The 25,238-nt window shown below is 43.4% G+C and overlaps 4 protein-coding genes across 4 annotated transcripts; 1 reads left to right on the top strand and 3 right to left on the bottom strand.

Annotated features, from left to right (window-relative positions):
• The first annotated feature begins 350 nt into the window (after positions 1–350).
• On the top strand, positions 351–6,878 carry gjb3 (gap junction protein beta 3). The gene is made up of 2 exons (XM_055862952.1): positions 351–630; positions 3,093–6,878. Exon 2 carries the CDS (start codon positions 3,170–3,172, stop codon positions 4,004–4,006), a length of 837 nt encoding a protein of 278 aa, XP_055718927.1. The 5' UTR covers positions 351–630; positions 3,093–3,169; the 3' UTR covers positions 4,007–6,878.
• Positions 6,879–8,186: 1,308 nt separating this feature from the next.
• On the bottom strand, positions 8,187–11,928 carry hmgcl (3-hydroxy-3-methylglutaryl-CoA lyase). The gene is made up of 9 exons (XM_055862950.1): positions 11,791–11,928; positions 11,325–11,414; positions 10,987–11,094; positions 10,691–10,786; positions 10,325–10,473; positions 10,093–10,156; positions 9,744–9,932; positions 9,499–9,624; positions 8,187–9,235 (listed from the first exon to the last, which is right to left on the bottom strand). Exons 1-9 carry the CDS (start codon positions 11,887–11,889, stop codon positions 9,134–9,136), a joined length of 1,023 nt encoding a protein of 340 aa, XP_055718925.1. The 5' UTR covers positions 11,890–11,928; the 3' UTR covers positions 8,187–9,133.
• Positions 11,929–12,746: 818 nt separating this feature from the next.
• On the bottom strand, positions 12,747–16,918 carry zbtb8a (zinc finger and BTB domain containing 8A). The gene is made up of 4 exons (XM_055862949.1): positions 16,729–16,918; positions 14,158–15,017; positions 13,894–14,063; positions 12,747–13,783 (listed from the first exon to the last, which is right to left on the bottom strand). The coding sequence occupies exons 1-4, from the start codon at positions 16,782–16,784 to the stop codon at positions 13,463–13,465; spliced, it is 1,407 nt and encodes a 468-aa protein (XP_055718924.1). The 5' UTR covers positions 16,785–16,918; the 3' UTR covers positions 12,747–13,462.
• A 291-nt stretch (positions 16,919–17,209) lies between these two features.
• On the bottom strand, positions 17,210–23,017 carry LOC129811549 (UDP-glucose 4-epimerase-like). Its single transcript, XM_055862948.1, has 11 exons — positions 22,832–23,017; positions 21,214–21,347; positions 20,919–21,034; positions 20,613–20,726; positions 20,131–20,307; positions 19,867–19,980; positions 18,871–18,937; positions 18,615–18,700; positions 18,399–18,476; positions 18,066–18,180; positions 17,210–17,707 (listed from the first exon to the last, which is right to left on the bottom strand). The coding sequence occupies exons 2-11, from the start codon at positions 21,332–21,334 to the stop codon at positions 17,640–17,642; spliced, it is 1,056 nt and encodes a 351-aa protein (XP_055718923.1). The 5' UTR covers positions 21,335–21,347; positions 22,832–23,017; the 3' UTR covers positions 17,210–17,639.
• Positions 23,018–25,238: the final 2,221 nt, after the last annotated feature.

Raw genomic sequence — 25,238 nt, 5'->3', positions numbered from 1 at the left:
CTGGAAGAAAGGACTGTGCATGGAAATTATTTATTGTGTTAGTAATTTTTTTTAAATCGGTTTGAGTATTGTAGTTCTTTCACCAAAACATTATTAGGCTAATCCATTGTTGTCACTAAGAATCATCTGACATTTACCATAATATCTGAGCTCTAATTGATGGACACAGTAAACTATATAAAATGGGTCTATTTGCTTTTGTGCTACTAAGGGATTAACATAGGATAGTTTGATAATTAGCCAAACCAGATGTGTTTTTATTGTATTTGACATATAATAGGCCATGTGAAGGACAAAGTCACAATTTCTTTATCATTGTAAAAGTGCAGTCTGGACTGTCAGGAGGCAGATATCTATCGAACTAGTGTGATTAGTGGATGCATCAGACCGATCATAAAAGAGCGAAGAGTTGTGTATTCCAGCGAAAAAAAATCTGTTAATCCTAAAGCTACAAGAATTTTTTTCCCCCACCCACAGGCATACTCCAAAGACCCATTACTCAAGACAACGACGTTCTACCTGTAGAGCGGGCTAAATCTCCGCGTAAAACGAATTAGCCCAAGATAAATCTACAGAAAAAGAAAAGTGATTTATGAACAAAAGCACAAACAACGGATTAACATTTGTTAAGTAAGTGGAATGTAGGCTATCTATTTTTTAAATGTAATCTGTTACTTAATTTTGGTGTGTGAATGAGTTGAGCATGGGGTGTAGGCATTTGTATTGTTTTATTGCGTTGATGTTGAATTGTAGCCTACGTTTTGACATGCGTCACCTATTCCATTTACGTTGTTTGACAAAATTCGGAGATTTACCGTACATTGTACCAACGTATCATAAAAGTGTATACTCAGCCACCTGAAAATGCGCAATAGAAGAGGTTATGAGTAAAAAAAGCTAGTTTGATGAAGAACCATGTTGCCTGTACGTTGAACTGTATCCATTCCTTTTTTGGGGATAATGTTTGAACAGTTCACATTGGCTTTATATGTTACATTTCTAAGCAGGCATGAGCAATGAGGGGAACAAAGAAAAAATAGAGAAAGATGATGGGCACTGATGTCCTTCCCTGTACAGCCAAACAGTAAACATCTGATTTATTAGGAAAATCATACTTATCCAATATCACAGACATCCCAACTGTTATAGCTAGGTCAGTGTTTGGTAAAGCAAGTTCAACGAAGACCTACTATAGCAGCATATGCCTTCATTTGCATTCCCACCTTGCCCAATTGTAATTTCCCCCCCAAAATTCGAATTGATCAATTGCCACAAAGTATTCAGACACCTTTACCTTTTCCACATTTTGTTACGTTACAGCCTTATTCTAAAATGTATTAAATTAAATACCCCATAATGACAAAACAGGTTTTTAGAAATGTTTGCAAATGTATTACAAATAAATACCTTATTTACATACAGTACCAGTCAAAGGTTTGGACACACCTACTCATTCCAGGGGTTTTCTTACATTGTAGAATAATAGTGACGACATCACAGCTATGAAATGACACATATGGAATCATGTAGTAACCCCAAAAGTTTTAAACAAATATAAAATATATTTTGATTCGTTTTTATGTATTCACTATTATTCTACAATGTAGAAAATAGTACAAATAAAGAAAATCCCTGGAATGAGTAGGTGTGTCCAAACTTTTGACTGGTCCTGTAAGTATTCAGACCCTTTGCTATGAGACTCGAATTTGAGCTCATGTGCATCCTGTTTCCCATTGGTCATCCTAGAGATGTTTCTACAACTTGATTGAAGTCCACCAAGAACCCGATGGTCACTCTGACAGAGCTCCAGAGTTCCTCTGTGGAGATGGGAGAACCTTCCAGAAGGTCAACCATCTCTGCAGCACTCCACCAATCAGACCTTTATGGTAGAGTGGCTAGACGGAAGCCACTCCTCAGTAAAAGGCACATGACAGCCCGCTTGGAATTTGCCAAAAGGCACCTAAAGACTCTCAGAACATGAGAAACAAGATTCTCTGGTCTGATGACACCGAGATTGAACTCTTTGGCCTGAATGCCAAGCGTCATGTCTGGAAGAAACCTGGCACCATCCCTACAGTGAAGCATGGTGGTGGCAGTTTTTCAGCGGCAGGGACTGGGAGACTATTCAGGATCAAGGGAAAGATGAATGGAACAAAGTACAGAGAGATCCTTGATGAAAACCTGCTCCAGAGTGCTCAGGACCTCAGACTGGGGCGAAGGTTCACCTTCCAACAGGACAACGTCCCTAAGCACACAGCCAAGACAACGCAGGAGTGGCTTCAGGACAAATCTCAATGTCCTTAAGTGGCCCAGCCAGAGCCCGGTCTTGAACCCGATCGAACATCTCCGGAAAGACCTGAAAATAGCTGTGCAGTGACGCCCCCCCCCCCCCATCTAACCTGACAGAACTTGAGAAGATCTGCAGAGAAGAATGGGAGAAACTCCCCAAATACAGGTGTGCCAAGCTTGTAGCGTCATACCCAAGAAGACTCGATGCTGTAATCGCTGCCAAAAGTGCTTCAACAAAGTACAGAGTAAAGGGTCTAAATACTTATATAAATGTGATATTTTTTTAAATATTTTTTTATAAATGTGCAAACATTTATAAAAACCTGTTTTTGCTTTGTCATTATGGGGTATTGTGTGTAGATTGAAGGGGGGGGGGGGGTTTAATACATTTTAGAATAAGGCTGCAACAAAATGTGGAAAAATTCAAAAGGTCTGAATACTTTCCGAATGCGCTGTACCTGTGTGTAAACCTTTTGGTTGTGTAAACCTCCTCAGGTAAAGATTACAAGGATAAAAAGTGATCTTTGTTGATAAAGTTAACTTTATATGCATGTCAACATGTGGGATATGTGGAAGTAAACTAATGACAAATCTATTGAAAAGGGGAAACAAAATGCCAGTGCATTCAAGTCAATTTCTCAAAAAATAGATATTATACTTCTGGTTCCTATAAAAGGCACATCAAAGTAATAGCCCTACACCCAACAATCTTCAAGTGTTTGTGAAGATTGTGAAATTAATTCATACCATGATCCAGGTTATATTGATGCCTCTCTCCCCCATCTTCTCTTTTATCTACTCAGGTTGCTCCAGTAATCCATAGTACTCAAACTAAAGAAAGCTCATTCTAAAAGGGGGCTGTCAACATCCAGCCCCAATCATGGATTGGAAGACCTTCCAAGCCCTCCTAAGTGGGGTGAATAAGTACTCCACTGCGTTCGGCCGTATCTGGCTCTCTGTGGTGTTTGTGTTCAGGGTAATGGTGTACGTGGTGGCGGCAGAACGCGTGTGGGGCGATGAGCAGAAGGACTTTGACTGCAACACCAAGCAGCCCGGCTGTGCTAACGTCTGCTACGACCACTACTTCCCCATCTCCCACATCCGCCTGTGGGCCCTGCAGCTCATCTTCGTCACCTGCCCCTCCTTGATGGTGGTGATGCATGTGGCGTATCGCGATGAACGTGAGCGGAAGTACCACGCCAAGCATGGCAACAAGGCCAAGCTGTACGAGAACACAGGCAAAAAGCACGGCGGCCTCTGGTGGACCTACCTGCTCAGCCTCTTCGTCAAGACAGGCATCGAGATCTCCTTCCTCTACATCCTCCACAAAATCTATGACAGCTTCTACCTGCCCAGGCTGGTCAAGTGTGAGGTCAGCCCCTGCCCCAATCAGGTGGACTGCTACATCGGCCACCCCACAGAGAAGAAGGTCTTCACCTACTTCATGGTGGGCGCCTCGGCCCTCTGCATCGTGCTCAACGTCTGTGAGATCATCTACCTCGTCTCCAAGGGCGTCGCTCGCATGGCACAAAAGATGAAGAGAAGAGAGCGCACCTTGGCCTTGCATGAACGGTACGACAAGGATAATTCCTGCAGCGCCTGCAGCACTCTACCTATGTCTCGGCTGGAGAAACAATCCTTAAAGCCCCAGTTTCCAGGCCACCTACAAGCCACCTTACCGGCTCACATGCATGCGTCTGCCCCTAACCTGTCCTAGAGTGGATGTCCACTCTATCCCAAGACTGAACCAAACATGGAGGCCTATGGAGCCAGGCCTCATCTCATTGGTCAAGCCTGTCAAGCCTGGTCCTCCTGTAAGACTTTGTATGAGAGACAGACTTTTCTCAAAGTCTCTACTGCCCTAGCTATTACTGCCCTATACTGCCATGGAGCAAGGCTTTGTATTGATGTCCATGACCCTGGGGCTAGACAACCCTGTCGTGAGCCACATTCCATTTTATACAACTAAACTCTTACTTCCAGACTGAATAACCAGCCCTTCCAACCCATTTCCCTTCACTATCAACGTTTCCCTTTCAATGCAACATAGCGAAACGAAATTAACTATGCAAGAACTATTGCATTGACACGCACGACTCAGACCGTACTCTACACAGACCGGTGCGGCATAACCAATCAGAGCTGCAGTAGGCCTATTTAAGAAATTAGTCCCGCTGGGGTGTGGTTTATGGCCACTATACAGCGTGCATAAGAAGGGCTGTTCTCTGCACGACGCAATGCGGAGTGCCTAGACACAGTCCTTAGCCGTGATATATTTGCCATATACCACAACCCCCCAAAGTGCCTTATTGCTATTATAAACTGGTTACCAATGTAATTAGAACGGTCTGATATACCATATCTTTCAGCCAGTCAGCATTCAGGGCTCGAACCACCCAGTTTATAAATGCAAATTGATCATTGCCATATAGGGATTTGTGCCATTCGCTTTGAACTTGACTGTGTTTACAGCATGAGCGGTCGTGAGTAGATGCACTTTTTTATTTATCAAAGTGAGAGCTGTATGTAGCCACATGTGCACATTTTGTTCATATCCTTTGCTAGTTAGTGAGTTATTAGCCCAGTTATAAATAATGTATAGTCAGCAATGGGGGAGTGATTGCTTCATACAAGAGCACAAAATGTGTAAATGTCTTTGAAAATGTGATTCGAGTATGAGCTTTTTTTTGTTGTCTTAAATGGGCAGTGTTGTATTTTGAGACAGGTTTGACTAAACTAAGTAGCCAATAGGCAGCAGAGGGTAACATCATTTGTCTGATTCTCTGAAATAGTGTTATGGGAATAATACTGCATGTTATTTTGTAAAGTGGTTTCTTACATCAAACAATACAATAACCTTTTCAGTCACCTCCTTGTCTGAAGGACAAGGTAATGTCAAGCCCTGCATGTTTTTTTTTAAGTCTCATGGAATGTAGGCTACATTGAACATCCCACATTGGCTGTTACTGTAGGGTGAATGACAGAACAGCTATTTCAATGTTAAAATGTTATGAGACGCATTTTCTCCATTGTTTATTTATGGTTGGCCACTCTGGTAGGCCTACATTATGATCAAATAGCCACAATAGCCCTTTTGACCACCGTCTGAACCGGTAACTTGAAGTGGGTACAGCCTCAGCGTTCACATTAAACGCGCGCTGGAAGTTGCACAGAATTTTCACAACGGTCAAGTTTGAGCTCAGCAGACCTGAAATTTGCTCTGTGCCAAAAATATTTGAGGGAATATAGGGTGAAATGCTCATAGGGAACTATTTTGTCAGAGTGACAAGCATGTATTCAAGACACACGGAGGCGTGTATTCACCCACATCACCAATACTTTGGAGGTGTGCTAAGGCGCTATAGAAACAGGGACTACTAGAAAGAAAATGCATTTCAGAGGTTTGCTTATTAATTACTGAAATGTGTTGTTACTTGCCTCAAAGATATTTGTATACTCTCTGTTTTATGACTTCAATATGAGACAACAGAATGATAACAAATATCTTTGCTTTGACAGTGTTGGTGCAAGATTAGTCTAAACTGGACAGTGGCTTACCACTACTTGGCAATTGTGCACCAACATAATTAATCATTTATTTGGTTTTATTTAAAGCATGCATTCTAATAGAAGCTCCTCTATCATTTAATCACTTTTTAAATTGTTTTACTCTATTACAAGACTACATCAAATCAAATTTCAAATCAAATGTATATATATAGCCCTTCTTACATCAGCTGATATCTCAAAGTGCTGTACAGAAACCCAGCCTAAAACCCCAAACAGCAAGCAATGCAGGTGTAGATGCACGGTGGCTAGGAAAAACTCCCTAGAAAGGCCAAAAACCTAGGAAGAAACCTAGAGAGGAACCAGGCAATGAGGGGTGGCCAGTTCTCTTCTGGCTGTGCCGGGTGGAGATTATAACAGCACATGGCCAAGATGTTCAAATGTTCATAAATTACTAGCATGGTCAAATAATAATCACAGTAGTTGTCGAGGGTGCAGCAAGTCAGCACCTCAGGAGTAAATGTCAGTTGGCTTTTCATAGCCGATCATTAAGAGTATCTCTACCGCTCCTGCTGTCTCTAGAGAGTTGAAAACAGCAGGTCTGGGACAGGTAGCACGTCCGGTGAACAGGTCAGGGTTCCATAGCAGAACAGTTGAAACTGGAGCAGCAGCACGGCCAGGTGGACTGGGGACAGCAAGGAGTCAACATGCCAGGTAGTCCTGAGGCATGGTCCTAGGGCTCAGGTCCTCTGAGCCTACATCTGGCTCGGGTCCTACATCTGGCTCAGGTCCTACATCTGCATGGTTCCTCTCATATTTATGTTGTAATGCCACAACAGATTGTCTGTGTTTGTACATGCTTGTACACAAACGTTCCTCATCCAAGGCCTATGTTGATTCAAATGAGAGACAAGGAATGCTGCTGTTTAATTTATCAAGTCCACTAAATGCTGGCATCTTGGAAAGTTGGAGCACAACATCTGACTACAGAGAAAAGTGGACAAAACAGTGTTTCTCAGTGAACAATGGTGTGGACACCTGATAGCCTCACATTGTCATGAACAGAACCTTCACTATCAGCTTCAAACTTCTGTTTTGTACATTATTTTGTATAAATAAAATATTAACATTTATTTTACTTTGGCATCATTCATATTACAGTAGTGGACTTAATTCCCGTTCCTGTTTCACTTTATCTGGACAGTTACTCTTCAGGTAACTCGGTATTCAGAAATATTAGATATTTGGCCCCATTTCTGTCTGACTTAGCCTGAGTGACTAGATCAGAACATATCTAATCAGGACCTTAAAACAGCCCCACGTGACATACAGGACCAAGCCAGCAGCACAGGGCAATGACGTCCTGTTATACAGGATGTTTAATTAATTAATGTACACACATGCACAGAGTGAATAGATGTTCCCAACACAATCTTGGTTTTTGGCATACCATTGCTTTAGGGTTCATTTTAATTTAGAAGTCAGAATTTCTCTGATGTTTATGTCCACGTCATTGTTGGCTCATACGTATCAACCAGGAAAGGACAACATTTTATTTGAATGTTTCTCTGGGACTCTGAAGTGTAAGCAAGCTAAAGGAATCTCAGTATAGCAGGTCCAGCTTCTCCGTCAGGTTCTCTGTCGTTTACTACTAGGTGTGGAAGACAAACACTGCCTGTTTGTTCTGTATCTCTTGCTTTACATTAAGTGCAAAATCCCAACCTCTCAGAACATGACTCAACCATTACCTCCCACCACTGAGATGTCGGTTAGGGTTCCATTCAATCAGTATCGCGTGATCTAAATTTTCGACTGAGCTGACATATGCAGCGTTTACGGTGAATGTAGTCTCCGCTAACGCGGGAACATTGCCTTTACATTTCTATCACGCTGTAACACTGAACACTGAAGTCTTTAGAAGAATCAGATTGGACTCCTGTACAGTACGTCCTATGGTTTACAAGTATCTCAATGGTACCACCTTTGATTGGTTTTGAAGTGCCATGAGTGAATAATTATATATATGTTTTTACCTTTATTTAACTAGGCAAGTCAAATTCTTATTTACAATGACAGCCTAGTTTAACTGCCTTGTTCAGGGGCAGAACGACAGATTTTTACCTTGTCAGCTCGGGGATTCGATCTAGCAACCTAGATCGCCCAACGCTCTAACCACTAGGCTACCTGCCGCCCCAATGTGGATTCCTCAACTAGTCTAGTGTTATAAACTCACCAGAACTCTAGGTGATTCATCTCTATGTCCTGGTTGGGTAGGCAGTGTCATGCTGGTAGATATTTCAGCTACACTTCCGTAGCTGTGTCACAGACACTGGCTGTGTAAATGCACAGGGTTATGCCATTTGTTCGATTAAATATGCATAACACATTCATTAAAGAGTAAGTATTTTATTTATTTAAATACAGCAAAGAATTTAGGTTCCTTAGATTTGTGATAACCTTTTCTAACAGCATCATTTCAGTAGTGCAACCTTTTACAATAAATATTTACATTCACAATGAGACACACCAAAACCAAGAATTAAACAGACGAAAACATTAAAATTCTATTCCAACTGCTGGAATGACGGACTTTACTGCCCTAATATGGTAGGTTTGCAAATCCCAAGTGGTTTTCAAGTAAGGATAGTCGTAAGATTTGGAAGATGACAATAACAAACATGACAACACAATGGCTAAATCCTGTGACTCCCTGTCTCATAATAGAAATCAATTTGTTGATTCTCATCAATAGATCTGGTTTCTATTCCACTCTACAAACATCAAGGTCTGTTTTAGATACCTACTGCAATATACTGCCATTACCCATCCTTAGCCACAGTTCCAACAGCTGGCTGAACATGAAGATTGACAAATAAGGACAAGGCTGTTTGTACACCCAAATGGTCAATAAACAATAAGTGTCAATAATCCCTTCATTTAACTTTCTGTTGATTTAAGTTTGGTATGAGATACATATTCAACAGCATAATTTACTCTGAATAAACCGTTTGTGCATTAGCAATGATCATGTAACACACAGAGGGAGAGGACAACAAGGCACCAGGTGTATGGAGGACATGACAAGAATGAGAAGGCACCACTTGAGCAAGGCTTTCCAACTATTTTGATGTTTTCATTTATAAGAAAGGTACTTTACTTATATCAAATAACGGAACACACACAATTCTTACAACCGTTTTTACCTACAGCTAAATCAAAGTATATTACATCTAAGTGGCACAGGTGTGTGTGTGTGCTTTGCCTTGGTAATGCCTTCTGGCAATGTCTGTAGGTATCATTCGTGACATCCCTCTTATAGGCCTTCGTGGAGCCAGGTTCAGAGTTTGCAGGTTGCCTGGGCCACTTTAGAGCTAGTCTTTCTGTTCAGGGAACTACAGATGAACGCTCCAGCATCCATCAGCTTGGGCAGGTCCACTCCCTGAGACAGAGGGAGAAGGAGGACAACAGAGTCACACACTGAAACAGGGAACTTTACATGTGTACTGACCAGTTTATAAAGAGAACTGGGACTCCTCCAGATCAAACGTGTTGTGTTAAAAGTAAACACTGAAGACAATTCATTTTTCAATACACAGGAAGTAGAACATTTTCTCGTAACAGATTGCCAGACTCTATTGGACTGAGGGAGGAAGTGAAAGAGGGAGACTGATAAAGAAAGAGAGGGAAGAGGTGAATTCTCACTGTCTGAATGCCGAGTCCATGCAGCATGTACACCACATCCTCTGTGGCCACATTCCCAGAAGCCCCTTGTGCATATGGACACCCGCCCAGGCCAGCCACGGACGAGTCCACAACACTGATGCCCATCTGCAAAAATAAACAGCATCTTCATCAAATGTATGCCAGAAGTATTGCAGTACTTTTTATACACCAAATCAGAGGAGTCCTCTATATTGCACTCAGTTTCAGGTCTTACTGTGCAGTACCTGCAGGGCGATAAGGATGTTGGCCAGAGCCTGACCATAGGTGTCATGGCAGTGGACTGCCAAGGCGTCAACAGGCACCTCCCTGCTCACTGCCTCCAGCATCTCAGTCATGCCGCCCGGTGTGCCCACACCTATGGTGTCGCCCAGAGAGATCTCATAGCAACCCATGGAATACAGACGCTTGGCTACCTGCATTAGAGAAAGCAACAGGTGAAATCTTCAAGCAGGTTTAAACCTCTATGACACTGTTAATAAAATCTATTTGGAGTATAAGTGAGGGAAAATGAAGAGACCGTTCTCAGTGACAAGTAATAGAATGCTGGGCTTGGTCTGAGTCAGAGGAACTCACCTGAGCCACTTTGTCTGGTGACACCTGGCCCTCATATGGGCATCCCAGCACACATGACACATACCTGAGGGAACAGAGCAAGGCGGTGAGACTGATGCCCTGGAGTCAAACAACCTGACGTCTTAGAGAACTGTTAACAACCCTACAGCATTTTAAAGACTTTCCCATTGAAAATCACAACCGCTACCATTTTCTTCCTCTGCCTCTCCCTATGTCTGTCTGTCAATCTTACCCTCTGACTCGCACACCGGCCTCTTTGGCTGCTTTGGTGACCTCCTCAAAGCGCTGCAGGCTCTCATCCACAGAGCAGTTGATGTTCTTCTTACTAAACAGCTCAGAGGCTGCCCCAAATATGGCCACCTCTGCTGCTCCTGCCTTCACCTGAGACAATAACCAGCAACATACTTGCTCAATACCTACAGTCAAAAAATACCACATTGCTTACAATGGTTTAATAATTAGCTTTGATGGAATTATTAAGTTACTGAGTTACATGAGTTACTCAAACATCTCTGTGTTTCTGTTATGTGTCTATTTGATGTTGAGGTGACACAGTAAGCACAGTAACATGTGCATGGAGCCAATCAGAGGTATGTACAGCTGCCTGGAAGCCCTTGAGGTTGGGGGTCAGTACGGGATAGGACACACCAGGCCGTCTGTTGATCCCCTTCATCACCTCTACCTGGTCGGCCATCTGTCAATCAGGAGGGACAGGACACATCACAAATTATACAATTGCAACTATTTTCATAATTGAATGAATACAGTATCCATAATAAACATCTGTAAAGCAAATTATGGTAGTCACATGGACACCGATATTCAGTGATGATCTGGAATATACAATGTGAAAGGACATGTTGTTGAGTAAACAAAACACTCCAGTAAGCTCACCTGTGGGACCCATTTTGGAGAGACAAAGCTTGTGGCTTCAATGACAGGAAGACCCGCCTCTGAGAGCATGTCAATCAGGTGAATCTTAACTTCAGTAGGGACAAGAGTCTGACAGGGACAGCAGGAGAGAGACATGAGTTATGACAATAACATCTGCAACAGGTGACTTTTGACACAGTTCCCCAGAACTGTAAAAATACTTCCTGGTTCCTCATGAGTTTGAGCGACACCCACTCAGCCACACCTGCTCAATTCAATGCACCACCAAAAAGATGTAATTCACCGGTGGACTCAGAAAAAAAAGCATAAAATCCTAATGAAGTGGAATACTACTATACCTTTTCATTCTGAAGACCATCTCTGGGTCCAACCTCCACTATCTTTACCCTCTCTGGGAGAGCCTTCCCTGCAGATGCACCAACCTGAACCTGTCAACAACAGAGGTATGTGTGAGACAGTACACGTAGCTAACTACAAGTAAACACACACACACACACACACACACACACACACACACACACACACACACACACACACACACACACACACACACACACACACACACACACACACACACCATTATGACTATGGCATTGCTCGTTATACCAAAATATAGTATTTCACACACATTTTAAAAGCGGTCCTTAGCATTAATTTTAACCAAAAGTTAGCTAGTACTCTAGTAACCTTAGCTAGCTAAGTTAGGCTAATAACAGGCACTTGTTTAATCAAATAAAAAATGTATTTAAAAAAAAAAGCCACTGCACTGGAGAGATGTTGAAGAAAGAAAACACACGGACTTACTGATTTCGCCACTGCTGCTGAACAACTGAAGAATAAACATTGATGACCCATTCTAGAACCAAAGGTGCTTCGGTTGACAAATCTCATGACAGCCGCCATGTTCGTCCAGCCTTAGCAGTGACGTAAATTTCTTCTTCTTCTTTGGGATTGGGTTGGCAGATAGCATCCAACGTTAAGGTGCATACACCGCCACCTACTGTACTGAAGTGTGAGGCCAGCCACGGCCTACCTACGTTAAATTATCTTCATTATTCCTGTTCTTAGGAAAAAAATGCACCACCAACTAACCCTACCCCTATGTACCACTATTTCCTAAAATTTCAAAACACCACCCCATTAAGTCTTCTGCAGTAACATCTCATACACCCAGGTTATTCTCTACAGTTAACACCTACACTCATTAAAAACCCACTACCCCATTCCACTACTTTGATCCTATCTGCTCCTGCACCATGCCAACGGCCTGGGAGGACGGGACACCACCACTCAACACACCCTGTAACTCTTCTGAAGTCAAATCTCGTATACTCTCAGGATTCCTCCCCCTTGACCCATCCTACTGTACTTTCTTCACTGCCTCAACATACAACAATTTCTTCTGCTGGTCCTCTACTCCACAAAAAAAGTAGTACATTACCGCCACCTACTGACCAGCCCAGATATAGCCTACATTTGCACCAGGTGTAAAGTTGACTTGAAACACCTCAAAATGTTTTGAAAATGATATTGGAAAGTGAAGTTACATCATGAATGTGACTGACTGTAGTGTCTTTAACTTTAATGTTTTATTCTATCTCATAACCTTTATTTTGACTTTGGTTCAAATGGTTTACAACATTATAAACCATTTGTGAGCAAAGAACAGCCGCAATATGGCCCTAGACCCCACCATAGATAATCAAACTTAACTTGAAAGACATTTCCTGATGAATCAATCAAACAAAGTCAACTTGGAATTCTTATAAAAATATACATTTTATGTGTGTAAAATAAGTAGAAAAGATAATAAATAAACATGAATGATACATCAATAATAATCATGGTCAAAATAATGTGTAGTAATTCATTTGTAAATAAAAACAAACAATTAATAGTAAACAATTAACAGAGTAAAACATTCTCTACACAAAAACGTGCAAACACTGTCCACTGTAGTTGACTTAACATGAAAGGCATTGGCAAACATATATAAACACCATTGACTTCCCTTTGACGTCCCTTAAAATCCTCACTAACATCAAAGTTGTGAAGAGTATTTGGCTCGAAATAAGTGTTAATATTCTTGATGCAAAGAAAGATGAAAGCTGACAAACAAAATGGTAACATTATACATTGTACATTGAATATCAAACACTTTTTCTTTTCATATTAAACTGAAAATACAAGCTTGAAAACGTCTCGTTGAGAATAAAAGCAGTCTATTATATTACAAATTCTAATATTTACAGTTATAAACACTGATTATTCAACATAACTTTCTCCAATGAATAGTCATTCAAAATGTGGATGCTTATATATAATCACTGACAATAAACGTTGAGAAATATCACAGACACTTATACACAAAAGTGCCCAGTCAAGCAAACACACACACACACACACACACACACACACACACACACACACACACACACACACACACACACACACACACACACACACACACACATTTTCACTGAAGCTCCTCATCGCTGTCTTCCACTTCCTGTATGATAAGGTCAGCTCCTGAGTCTTCTGCCAGGTCGTCATCATCGGTTACCAGCCAACTCCTCTGTGTGTCTCCATCCTCCTCCTCCCCGTCCACCCCCAGCAGCAGGGTAGGCTCCTCGCTAGCCCCCTCCAGGCCATCGATAGGCAGATCCTCACAGCCCGTCTCCTGGATGCACTCAGTACACATTCGGTAGCGCCGCAAGCCCTCACACACTACCCGCCCACTCTGCTCTGTCACCTGACGCTTACACTTCCTGCACACCAGCTTCCTGGCCTGATGGATCTGTAGAGCATCAATCAGGGAAACAAATTGAGAAATTCTACAGGAAAAACACTAATAGAATGTCTACACTTGTAAATCTGCCCACCATGTTTTAGCCCTAGATGACTCACCGTCTCGAAATGGCTGCGAAGGTGCTCCAGGCGGGTGAAGCGTTTGTTGCAGGCCTGGCAGGGATACGGCCGCTCGCCCGTGTGACAGCGCAGGTGCCTCTTCAGGTCTGCCTTCCTCTTGACCGTGTGAGTGCAGAACGGGCACTTGAAGCGCATGGAGGGGTTAGGGTCTAAAGTGAGATTAGGGGGACATTAATTAGAACCTGTGTTAACCCTAAGAACCTAATAATTAATAAGGGTCAATAATAATATCACCGCACTCACCTTTGTTAAAGAGTCCCACAACACCCACAATGGTAGGTAGAGTGGCATACAGTTCATCTGCCTTCTGTGCCGTTTGTGACCGGGCCTCTTGTATGGCCAGGGCCTCATCTGTTGAGGAGCGCATGCAGTAGGGTTTCCTCTTGCCAGCCCCTTTCCGTCTGCGCTCCGCACGAGGCCGGGCAAACTGGGGCTCCTCTGCATCCGGCAACACCTCCACCTCAGGGCTGTGCTGCTGGCTGGGCGGAGGGGAACTGAGATCCTGCTTTAGAACTGCAGCATCCAGGTCCAACTCCTTCACCAGGTACCTGGAGGACTGGGGCCTGGAGCTGTCGTGGGTCCAGAGGGCAGAGGGAGGGCTGATGGAGGTGGCTGCTTGGTGGTCTATGGCGTTGTCCTCCCTACCCCCCTGAGGATAGCTGTTCTCAGACAAGCTGAGGTAGCGGACATCATCCTCTTTGGCACTGATCTCCAGGGAGGACTTGATGAAGTCCTTGCAGTAGCTGATGACGTTGTTCATCTGCAGGTAGCTGGCAGCGGACATCACCTCGATCACATTGTGGCTGGAGAGGTCCAGCTGTCCAGAGTAGATGAAGTCCAGGATGACGGTGAACGTGTCGGGGCTAAAGACCTCGAAGGAGGTGCTGACCGGCTCTGCGTTGTCATCGGCCCCATGGGAAAGCAGCATACGGAAGTAGCCGCTGCTGCCGAAAAGGACATTGCGGTGGGCCTTGAAAAGCTGGCCCTCCACCAGAACGTTGCAGTCACAGAACAGCTCCTGACGCCTCTGATTATCCAACTGCTTCAGCAGATAGCTCTGGTGATCAGCTGTGATGTCCGTATGGTACCACCGCTGGGCCTGTCTGCAACACACAACAGACATATGTGACAGGTGAATATAATGTCACACAAAAATTATAATAAGAGGAAAATTGTTGAGACTGATCACATGATATGGATTGTAAAATCATTCAACATGCAAATATGAATTCACACCACCAAGATAAACTGAAATAAAAGTGAATTCAATTAATTATTTATGAAAACAATTATACACCCCAAAATGTGCAATTTTCATCCTCTTGTGTAACCATCACTGACTGCCTTTTGATTTCTAGGTGGAGCCAATCCAACTCAGTGATTTATATAAACACTAGATGACTAGTGGGGCGCTGTGTTGAAGCCACTGTGCCTCTATCTTGGCACTCCCCCACGTTGTAAAAAATATTTGAAAGCTATAATAATGACTTTATTAATGTCCACATTCATTTTTGCAACATTAATTTTAATCCATACTTTTAAACTCTATTATATGAGCTAAACATACAAATAAAATAACTGTAAACGATATTATTAAAAAATGTATTTAAGTATTATATTTTTTTAGATTACTAATGTTACTGTCCCCACCACAGCAAAAATAAGATGGACAAAAGTACATGTATTTAAGTCTTTGAAATATTTAATTGAAATACTGCAGTATTCCATTCATTCCTATGGAGGACTAGCCTACTAGGGAGTGCCAATATGGCCGACTCATGGCTTCAAAGCCTCTCAATGGCCAATACATAAATTTACAATCCAGGGTTTATATACGCCATTGATCCAACTCTTCAGAGAGTCAGCCTACTAGTCCCCAACCTGCACCGTGAGTGGTTGCCTCAGCCGTCAATCAAGCGCTTTATTATCTGAGGGGCTACACCCGACTCACTGACACCATCGGGTAACGAAACCCTGCAACCATCCCACAGGAGAATATAAACCCTCACCAGAAAACTCTTCACAAATAGAAAATGACAGTAATGAGAGATTATGAATGTGTGCTGCGCTCATACACAGAGGGTATATTTGCTTTGTGGATTTATTGGAGGTTTTGGTTATTTAAAACCATGTCAAAATTTTCTCGTTTAGCCATGTATTTATCCCTAATTACTTATATCTAATTAGCTGATAACGATTTTAAAAAATATCAGCATTTCGTAATAAATAAATGGAATACACGAAGAGCTGCATGCAGCACTGCGCCCACTTAACGCCCGGTTGGAGTGGATACCCTATAAATCAACGAACTAATTCCCCCCAATATATATAAATCAATATACCATTTAATTCAAAAGCATTTACGCATCCATATCTTAAAATTACTGTGAACAATAATAGGCTACTACAGCGCATCGAAATAAAATCGGGTAGCTTCAGTGCCTGTGCGCGAGCGCAGGAGAGACGCCCACTTACAGCTCCCGCACAATGGAATTACAGTAAAACAGAGATATTATGGTAGACTTCATTCGATCAAGCACAAACAAATACGAATCATAGTTATATCCCAGGTGCCAACGGACCGCATCACCTTCACACCCGATTTTGGATCCATTGATCACCCCTTTCATGCCCAAACTCCAGAGCTCAGTAGGCTGCGAGCAGCGAGGAGAATTTCCGTGCTGCGGAACCTAGTGCATTTTCCTCAGGCGAGCGATGTCCGCAGGACCCGCTTACGCCCTATAGGCTAGACTGCTTACCCGCGCTCCCTGCTTCTGCCAATGCTCTACCCACGACAAAGGTATCGATACTCACAGGTGATTTGGTTCGCCCGTTGCCCGATATGCCCCCATCTCTGTCACCATTGCCATTTTTTTTTTTTTTTAGTTGGCAATTTTACTCCTTCTTTTACTGGTTCGGGGTACACATTCGCTCCACTTCCTGCTCAGCCCTAAAGACCGAAACCCGTTTATAGACCGAGAAAAAACGGCAGTGCTGACGTGGGTGTTTAACTGAGCGCCCGAGGGCCAAGGAGCCACTTAAAGTACAAGTGCCCCTTTTAGAGACTATACTCGCCTTTTTCGGCCTTGAAATGGGAAAGTATTGAAATAGTAACATTCCTAAAATACCTGATCCTCCTCGTTTTTGTTTAAAACACAATTTGAACAGATTATTTGTTTCAAACACATAGTCTATCCCATAGCCGCAGGAAGTATGGTGCTGTAGCGCCCCCTGATAAATCGAAATTTAAAACAAATAATCAATAAAAATAACAGAAATAAATATTGTTCAACAACATTTTTGAACCTGGCCTTTATTACTCCTGTATTAGCAAGAAAATACTCTTCAAATAATCCCCCCCAACAAACCAACTCTTACCAGGGTCATCAATGAGGTCAAGGAAATCAAAACACAATACAATTTCTTTATTTCCCCATTTTATGGTTATAGACTCAACTATTAAATAATTACAGAACATGTCTATGACAATAGTATAAATGACAAGACAAACAGAGATAAGACATGGCATTTTTTTATCTAAGCATTAGAGAATCATCTTAGTGAAAGTAGCTGTAAGGAATCAACAACATAATATTAAATCATTATGAAATATAAATCATTCATTTTGTCTTGAGGTCTCTTCATGTGTGAATGTGATAGAAAAAATGTGCTTTGGCCCAGTAATTTAGGAGGAAGTGAAGAAGGTACTCAATGAGATGAACATCTCATGAAGACGGGCCGTTATTGGTGAATCCAGTTGGGTTTTTGGACTGCCAGCGCCACAGGTCCTTACCTTGGAAGACATTACCAGAGGCATGACATTATTACATTTTAGTCATTTAGCAGAAGATAATTTATCTTATCCAGAGTAACTTACAGGAGCAATTAGGGTTAAGTGCCTTGCTCAAGGGCACATTGACAGTTTTTCACCTAGTCGGCTCGGAGATTAGAACCAGCAACTTTTCGGTTACTGGCCCAACGCTCTAAACAGCTAGGCTACCTGACGCCCCGTATTATTATTATACATTATGCTCTATGGAATCAGGATTGTGCATTGTGCTGAGGACTGGGGCTGTCATGGTGTGTTGACAAATGATGTATAAACTCAGAGTAACAGTAAGTGGTAGGTAGTTCAATAAAGGTTTACTTACACATTCTCTCCAGGTTGAAGTCAGCTTTCCAGCCCAGCTCTTTCTCAGCCAGACAGGGGTCAGCATAGCAGGACGCTACATCTCCTCCTCGTCGGGGGGCAATCAGGTACATGATCTGTGGCAAAGACAATCACAACAGTACAACCACCCCCACATGAAACTGTTTGGTCTGAAATTAGCGGTCAGACAGGTACCGCTTGAAGTAGCTGCTTTCTACACATGAAGACCTAAAAAGGATTCCATTCAAGGTAATTAAGAAGTAATAAATATAATATACAGGAATACTGATGGATGAAGGCTCTGAAGTTTTTAAAAGAGGGTTAAGTCACTCACCTCTATCCCTGAGGCCTTCTCCATAGCCTTTACCATCTGGAGCACAGAGTAACCTGTTCCTGTTCCTAAGTTATACACCTAGAGGGAGATAAGGGGAAAATGTCACGTTTCTATAAGACAATGGATGAGAAAAGAGCAATTGTGAATGAATGAGGAAAGACAGGACACATGAAACATGCAACAGTGGGGTCAGGTAAACCAGCCTATATACTGTACTTTGCATCCACAATTGTCCTTCAGTTTCTTGAGAGCAGCTATGTGTCCTTTGGCCAAATCCACAACATGGATGTAATCTCGCACCCCTAAAGAGAAGAAGGATTATTCATAATTGGATGCATTTCTGTAAAATAAATATGATTTGACATTTACCATCAGACAAGGTTATGACTGATTGATTTAAAACAGCATTGAATAAAATTCAATGTCAATCAAACCTATTTTTTTCTTTAAGCATAAAGTCAGTCATCATTACCTGTTCCATCAATAGTGTCGTAGTCATTCCCAAACACATTGAGGTGTTTTCTTCTCCCAATGGCAACCTGGGTTAGAGAAGAGAGAGCCACAGCACCTAAAGTTAAGTCAATTATACTCAACAAAAATATAAAAATGCAACATGCAACAATTTCAAAGATTTTACCGAGTTACAGTTCATAAGGAAATCAGTCAATTTAATTCAATTCATTAGCCCCTAATCTATGGATTTCACATGACTGGGAATACAGATATGCATCTGTTGGTCACCGATACCTTAAAAGAAATGGGCCTCACAATGGGCCTCAGGATCTCGTCATGGTATCTCTGTGCATTCAAATTGCCATTGATAAAATGCACTGTGTTTGTTGTCCGTAGCTTATGCCTGCCCATACCATAACCCCCGATACCATGGGGCACTCTGTTCACAACCTTGACATCAGCAAACCACTCGCAAAACACGACGCCATACACGTGGTCTGCGGTTGTGAGGCCGGTTGGATGTACTGCCAAATTCTCTAAAACGAGGTTGGACAGGTAGAGAATATGGTAGAGAAATGAACATTCAATTATCTGGCAACAGCTCTGGTGGACATTCCTGAAGTCAGCATGACAATTGCATGCTCCCTCAAAACTTGAGACATCTGTGGCATTGCGTACACATGTGTAATGATCATGCTGTTTAATCAGCTTCTTGATATGCCACACCTGTCAGGTGGATTGATTATCTTGGCAAAGGAGAAATGCTCATTAACAGGGATGTAAACTAATTTGTGCACAACATTTGAGAGAAATAAGCTTTTTGTGCATATGGAACATTTCTGGGTTCTTTTATTTCAGCTCATGAAACATGGGGCCAACACTTTACACGTTGCTTTAATATTTTTTGTTCAGAGTACAAAACTACATCCCGGTGAAAAGAACAGAAATTAGAAAAGCAATAGTTGGAAGTGGGATACCACATCATTCATGGTGGATAAACATTATTTGTAGGTACCTGGGCGACATAGGGCAGCAGGTTGTTGGGGATGCCCTGAGGGTCTTCTCCGATGAGCCCAGAGGAGTGAGCCCCAATGGGGTTGAAATACCGCAGCAGCACTGCGTTCCAGTCCTGGGAATACATTAAGTAGTATGGGCATTATTATCATTATACACATTGTTATACAAACTGTTATTCAGGACATCTATCATGCATGGGATGTATGTGACCAATGGTCAGGGTGTGTGTTGAAGAATAGAGAGCCTGGGGTAGGTACAGTACCTTCTCTGCCTTACACTGGTCCATAATCATTTCCTCTATGAAGTACTTGGTCTTGCCGTAGGGGTTGGTGCACCCCCCAACAGGGTGCTGTTCGTCTATGGGAAGCCGCTGGGGGTCTCCATACACCGTGGCTGAGCTGCTGAAGACCAGATTGTGCACGCCATGAGTCTGCATCATCTGGGAGACATGCAGATGCACACACGACACACACACACGGACAGCAGCCGTTGAGACAGCAATCTAAAGCACACACGCTTCAGCATACAGACTAACATCCCGAGGTTGGTTGAGATTATTGCAAGCAACATGTAAACATTAGTAGCTAGTCATAAAGTAAGACACAAGAACAGTGCTACAAAGTTATAAAATCAATACACACCGGCACCCATGCACTTAGGTAGCAGTTCTCGGAAAGCAGCCATTACAGAATAGGTCACATTAAATGATGCAAGGCAAGCTGAGATTGAGGTGTTCTAACTTACCTCAAGCAAGTTCATGGTTGCAGTGAGGTTAACCTGATAGTACCTCAATGGCTGATCAACTGACTCACCCACCGCTTTCAGACCAGCAAAATGCATTACAGCACTGAATGAATGCTGTTAAGACATTAAGACAGAGACAAACAAATAAACACTTAATAAAGACAAAGGTGAGTGATGTCTTGAGCAAAACTCATCATAGGACCAGGAGCTGTCACGGACCACATGACCTGAAGAGTAAAACTCTGGTGCCTAGTTAAAGTAAATGCATTGGAACACTGTTCAGCAGGGATGAGTGTAGTTTCTAACCTGTTTGAAAAGCTTCTCCAAGCCTGGGCGGTCCAGCAGGTCCAGCTCATGGAACTCAATGCTGGTGTTCAGGATCTTCTCTATCCTCCGCAGGCTCTCAGGGACATCTCCTTCTCCTCCATAAAACATCAGGATGTGGAACAATGATCAACACACATGCATGTGCACACACACACAGAAACACACCTTTACTGTAACTGTTCTCACCCAAAACAAACAGTAACTGTCAAACAGACAACGTGCGTTACATCACTTTCACTCTCAAAGTTACGCCGGGCAAACTAAGGACACTTACCTCGGACAGCATTGCTGAAGTTATCTATGACCACAGGGCAGAATCCTGCGTCAATCAGTTCCACCACACAGTGGCTGCCGATGTAGCCTCCTCCCCCAGTAACCAGGACCTTCTGTGCCATCCTGAATGCCTGCCTTACAAAGACAGAACACATCACACAACAGCAACACACATGACAACAACATTAGTGGACACAGCAATCTACTAGAGACGTGCTCAGATCTACCTTATTGAATTCCTAAGGGAAAACAAATGCAGAGGAGCATGTTTTATGATGAACAACTCATGGTGTGATTATAGGAATGAACAAACCCTTAAGAGTTTATGTTCCCTGCTTATCTTGTGTAATTTCTACCGGTGTACATATGTGTAGATTGCATTTGATTAATGCTACAGTGCTATTTGGCTTGCTAAATCAGATTTGACCCACCATTCTTAATTTCTTGTATTTTTTCCCATACATTTGAATTGTTTGACATTTTAATGCATTGTTAGGAGCTACACTGAACAAAAATATAAACCCAACGTAAAGTGTTGGTATTACAGACAGAGGAGTATTTCTGTCTGTAACAAAGCCCTTTCATGGGAAAAACTCATGATTGGCTGGGCCTGGCTCCCCAGTGGGTTGGCCTGGCTGCCAAGTGCTGGGCCTATGCCCTTCAAGGCCCACCTATGGCGGAACCCCTGCCCAGTCATGGAAAATCCATAGATTCGGGTCTAATGAATTTATTTAAATTGACTGATTTCCTTATATGAACTGTAACTCAGTAAAATCTTTGAAATTGTTGCATGTTGCGTTTATATTTTTGTTTGTGCTGTAACACAAACTGTGTACACAACCAATAAACTTTGATTTGATCAAACTTTCATTAGACTGTAATAGTATTTCAGGAACAGCCCAGGTTACCTTTTGTCTAAGAGAGCAACCCATAAAACCTGGAGGGCTTGACAAGCTAGGATTTTTTAAAGAGGTATGCGGTTTGACTATTCAATTTCAGTCCCCCACCCCACCCAGTCCCACGTCACCATTCAGTGCACCTGTTTGACCAGGATATAGAGGATGAAAAGATTACATTGGTGCAGTAGAGAGAGGCTGTGTTCGAGAGGATAAAAAGCATAATGTATCATGGGTAAATTGTGACTGAGTGACCAATCTACAAACCTATTTATAACTTTACATCATAAATAACTACTCATTATTATTTGTAGATCCGTCAGTCACAATTTACCCATGAGACATTACGGTTTAGATCCTCTTGAACACTGCCAGTGTCCCTAATATCAGATTACACTGTAGTTGCATTGAACATTATCTGCAATATGACTGATTCCTGGCCTTTTTTTTTGTGCATTTCCTGACATCAAGGAGACACATCAGCATAATCAGTCAGTTATAAAATGTCATTGGACTGCTATGTTATGCTTGACTCTCTCAATCCTGTCTGTAATAAGTCATCAGCCACTAAAGTCTTAAGTCCATTATACAGCTTATAGCGGCAGTAAACAAGTAAACATTCATTCAACTCTTCTGATTTTAGTTATTGCTAAGCTGTCATCACTGGGTAACTCCTAACACTGTCATTCACCCAGAAAATCATTCATGAATGAAAATACTTACTTGTACGTCCTTTACACCAAATGAATTGTATTCGCGGGAAGGAAGACGTCCGGAGAATATAGGAGTGTGTAAAGGACTGCTTGAACAGAATTAAGCTATCACCTGAAACAAGGGACGTCTCTCCCTGTCCTGTTTGGACATATTTCTTGCTTCCTGTTCAGAGAGCTACGTGGAGCTGTGTTAAGTCAAAACAAACAGATACTACATCCGGTAGCGTATGTCTGTTTTTTTCTCAAAATAAAAGCCATGTTTTCTGTAATGAATAATCATTTACATTTACATTTAAGTCATTTAGCAGACGCTCTTATCCAGAGCGACTTACAAATTGGTGCATTCACCTAATGACATCCAGTGGAACAACCACTTTACAATAGTGCATCTAAATCTTTTAAGGGGGGGGGGGGGGCAGAAGGATTGCTTTATCCTATCCTAGGTATTCCTTGAAGAGGTGGGGTTTCAGGTGTCTCCGGAAGGTGGTGATTGACTCCGCTGTCCTGGCGTCGTGAGGGAGTTTGTTCCACCATTGGGGTGCCAGAGCAGCGAACAGTTTTGACTGGGCTGAGCGGGAACTGTACTTCCTCAGTGGTAGGGAGGCGAGCAGGCCAGAGGTGGATGAACGCAGTGCCCTTGTTTGGGTGTAGGGCCTGATCAGAGCCTGAAGGTACTGAGGTGCCGTTCCCCTCACAGCTCCGTAGGCAAGCACCATGGTCTTGTAGCGGATGCGAGCTTCAACTGGAAGCCAGTGGAGAGAGCGGAGGAGCGGGGTGACGTGAGAGAACTTGGGAAGGTTGAACACCAGACGGGCTGCGGCGTTCTGGATGAGTTGTAGGGGTTTGATGGCACAGGCAGGGAGCCCAGCCAACAGCGAGTTGCAGTAATCCAGACGGGAGATGACAAGTGCCTGGATTAGGACCTGCGCCGCTTCCTGTGTGAGGCAGGGTCGTACTCTGCGGATGTTGTAGAGCATGAACCTACAGGAACGGGCCACCGCCTTGATGTTAGTTGAGAACGACAGGGTGTTGTCCAGGATCACGCCAAGGTTCTTAGCGCTCTGGGAGGAGGACACAATGGAGTTGTCAACCGTGATGGCGAGATCATGGAACGGGCAGTCCTTCCCCGGGAGGAAGAGCAGCTCCGTCTTGCCGAGGTTCAGCTTGAGGTGGTGATCCGTCATCCACACTGATATGTCTGCCAGACATGCAGAGATGCGATTCGCCACCTGGTCATCAGAAGGGGGAAAGGAGAAGATTAGTTGTGTGTCGTCTGCATAGCAATGATAGGAGAGACCATGTGAGGTTATGACAGAGCCAAGTGACTTGGTGTATAGCGAGAATAGGAGAGGGCCTAGAACAGAGCCCTGGGGGACACCAGTGGTGAGAGCGCGTGGTGAGGAGACAGATTCTCGCCACGCCACCTGGTAGGAGCGACCTGTCAGGTAGGACGCAATCCAAGCGTGGGCCGCGCCGGAGATGCCCAACTCGGAGAGGGTGGAGAGGAGGATCTGATGGTTCACAGTATCGAAGGCAGCCGATAGGTCTAGAAGGATGAGAGCAGAGGAAAGAGAGTTAGCTTTAGCAGTGCGGAGCGCCTCCGTGATACAGAGAAGAGCAGTCTCAGTTGAGTGACTAGTCTTGAAACCTGACTGATTTGGATCAAGAAGGTCATTCTGAGAGAGATAGCAGGAGAGCTGGCCAAGGACGGCACGTTCAAGAGTTTTGGAGAGAAAAGAAAGAAGGGATACTGGTCTGTAGTTGTTGACATCGGAGGGATCGAGTGTAGGTTTCTTCAGAAGGGGTGCAACTCTCGCTCTCTTGAAGACGGAAGGGACGTAGCCAGCGGTCAGGGATGAGTTGATGAGCGAGGTGAGGTAAGGGAGAAGGTCTCCGGAAATGGTCTGGAGAAGAGAGGAGGGGATAGGGTCAAGCGGGCAGGTTGTTGGGCGGCCGGCCGTCACAAGACGCGAGATTTCATCTGGAGAGAGAGGAGAGAAAGAGGTCAAAGCACAGGGTAGGGCAGTGTGAGCAGAACCAGCGGTGTCGTTTGACTTAGCAAACGAGGATCGGATGTCGTCGACCTTCTTTTCAAAATGGTTGACGAAGTCGTCTGCAGAGAGGGAGGAGGGGGGGGGGAGGGGGAGGAGGATTCAGGAGGGAGGAGAAGGTGGCAAAGAGCTTCCTAGGGTTAGAGGCAGATGCTTGGAATTTAGAGTGGTAGAAAGTGGCTTTAGCAGCAGAGAGAGAAGAGGAAAATGTAGAGAGGAGGGAGTGAAAGGATGCCAGGTCCGCAGGGAGGCGAGTTTTCCTCCATTTCCGCTCGGCTGCCCGGAGCCCTGTTCTGTGAGCTCGCAATGAGTCGTCGAGCCACGGAGCGGGAGGGGAGGACCGAGCCGGCCTGGAGGATAGGGGAC

Source organism: Salvelinus fontinalis, chromosome 15 (genome assembly GCF_029448725.1).
Source record: "Salvelinus fontinalis isolate EN_2023a chromosome 15, ASM2944872v1, whole genome shotgun sequence".
Classification (NCBI taxonomy): Eukaryota; Metazoa; Chordata; class Actinopteri; order Salmoniformes; family Salmonidae; genus Salvelinus; species Salvelinus fontinalis.
Note: the sequence above shows the minus strand (reverse complement) of the source record. Positions and strands in the feature narration are given on the sequence as shown.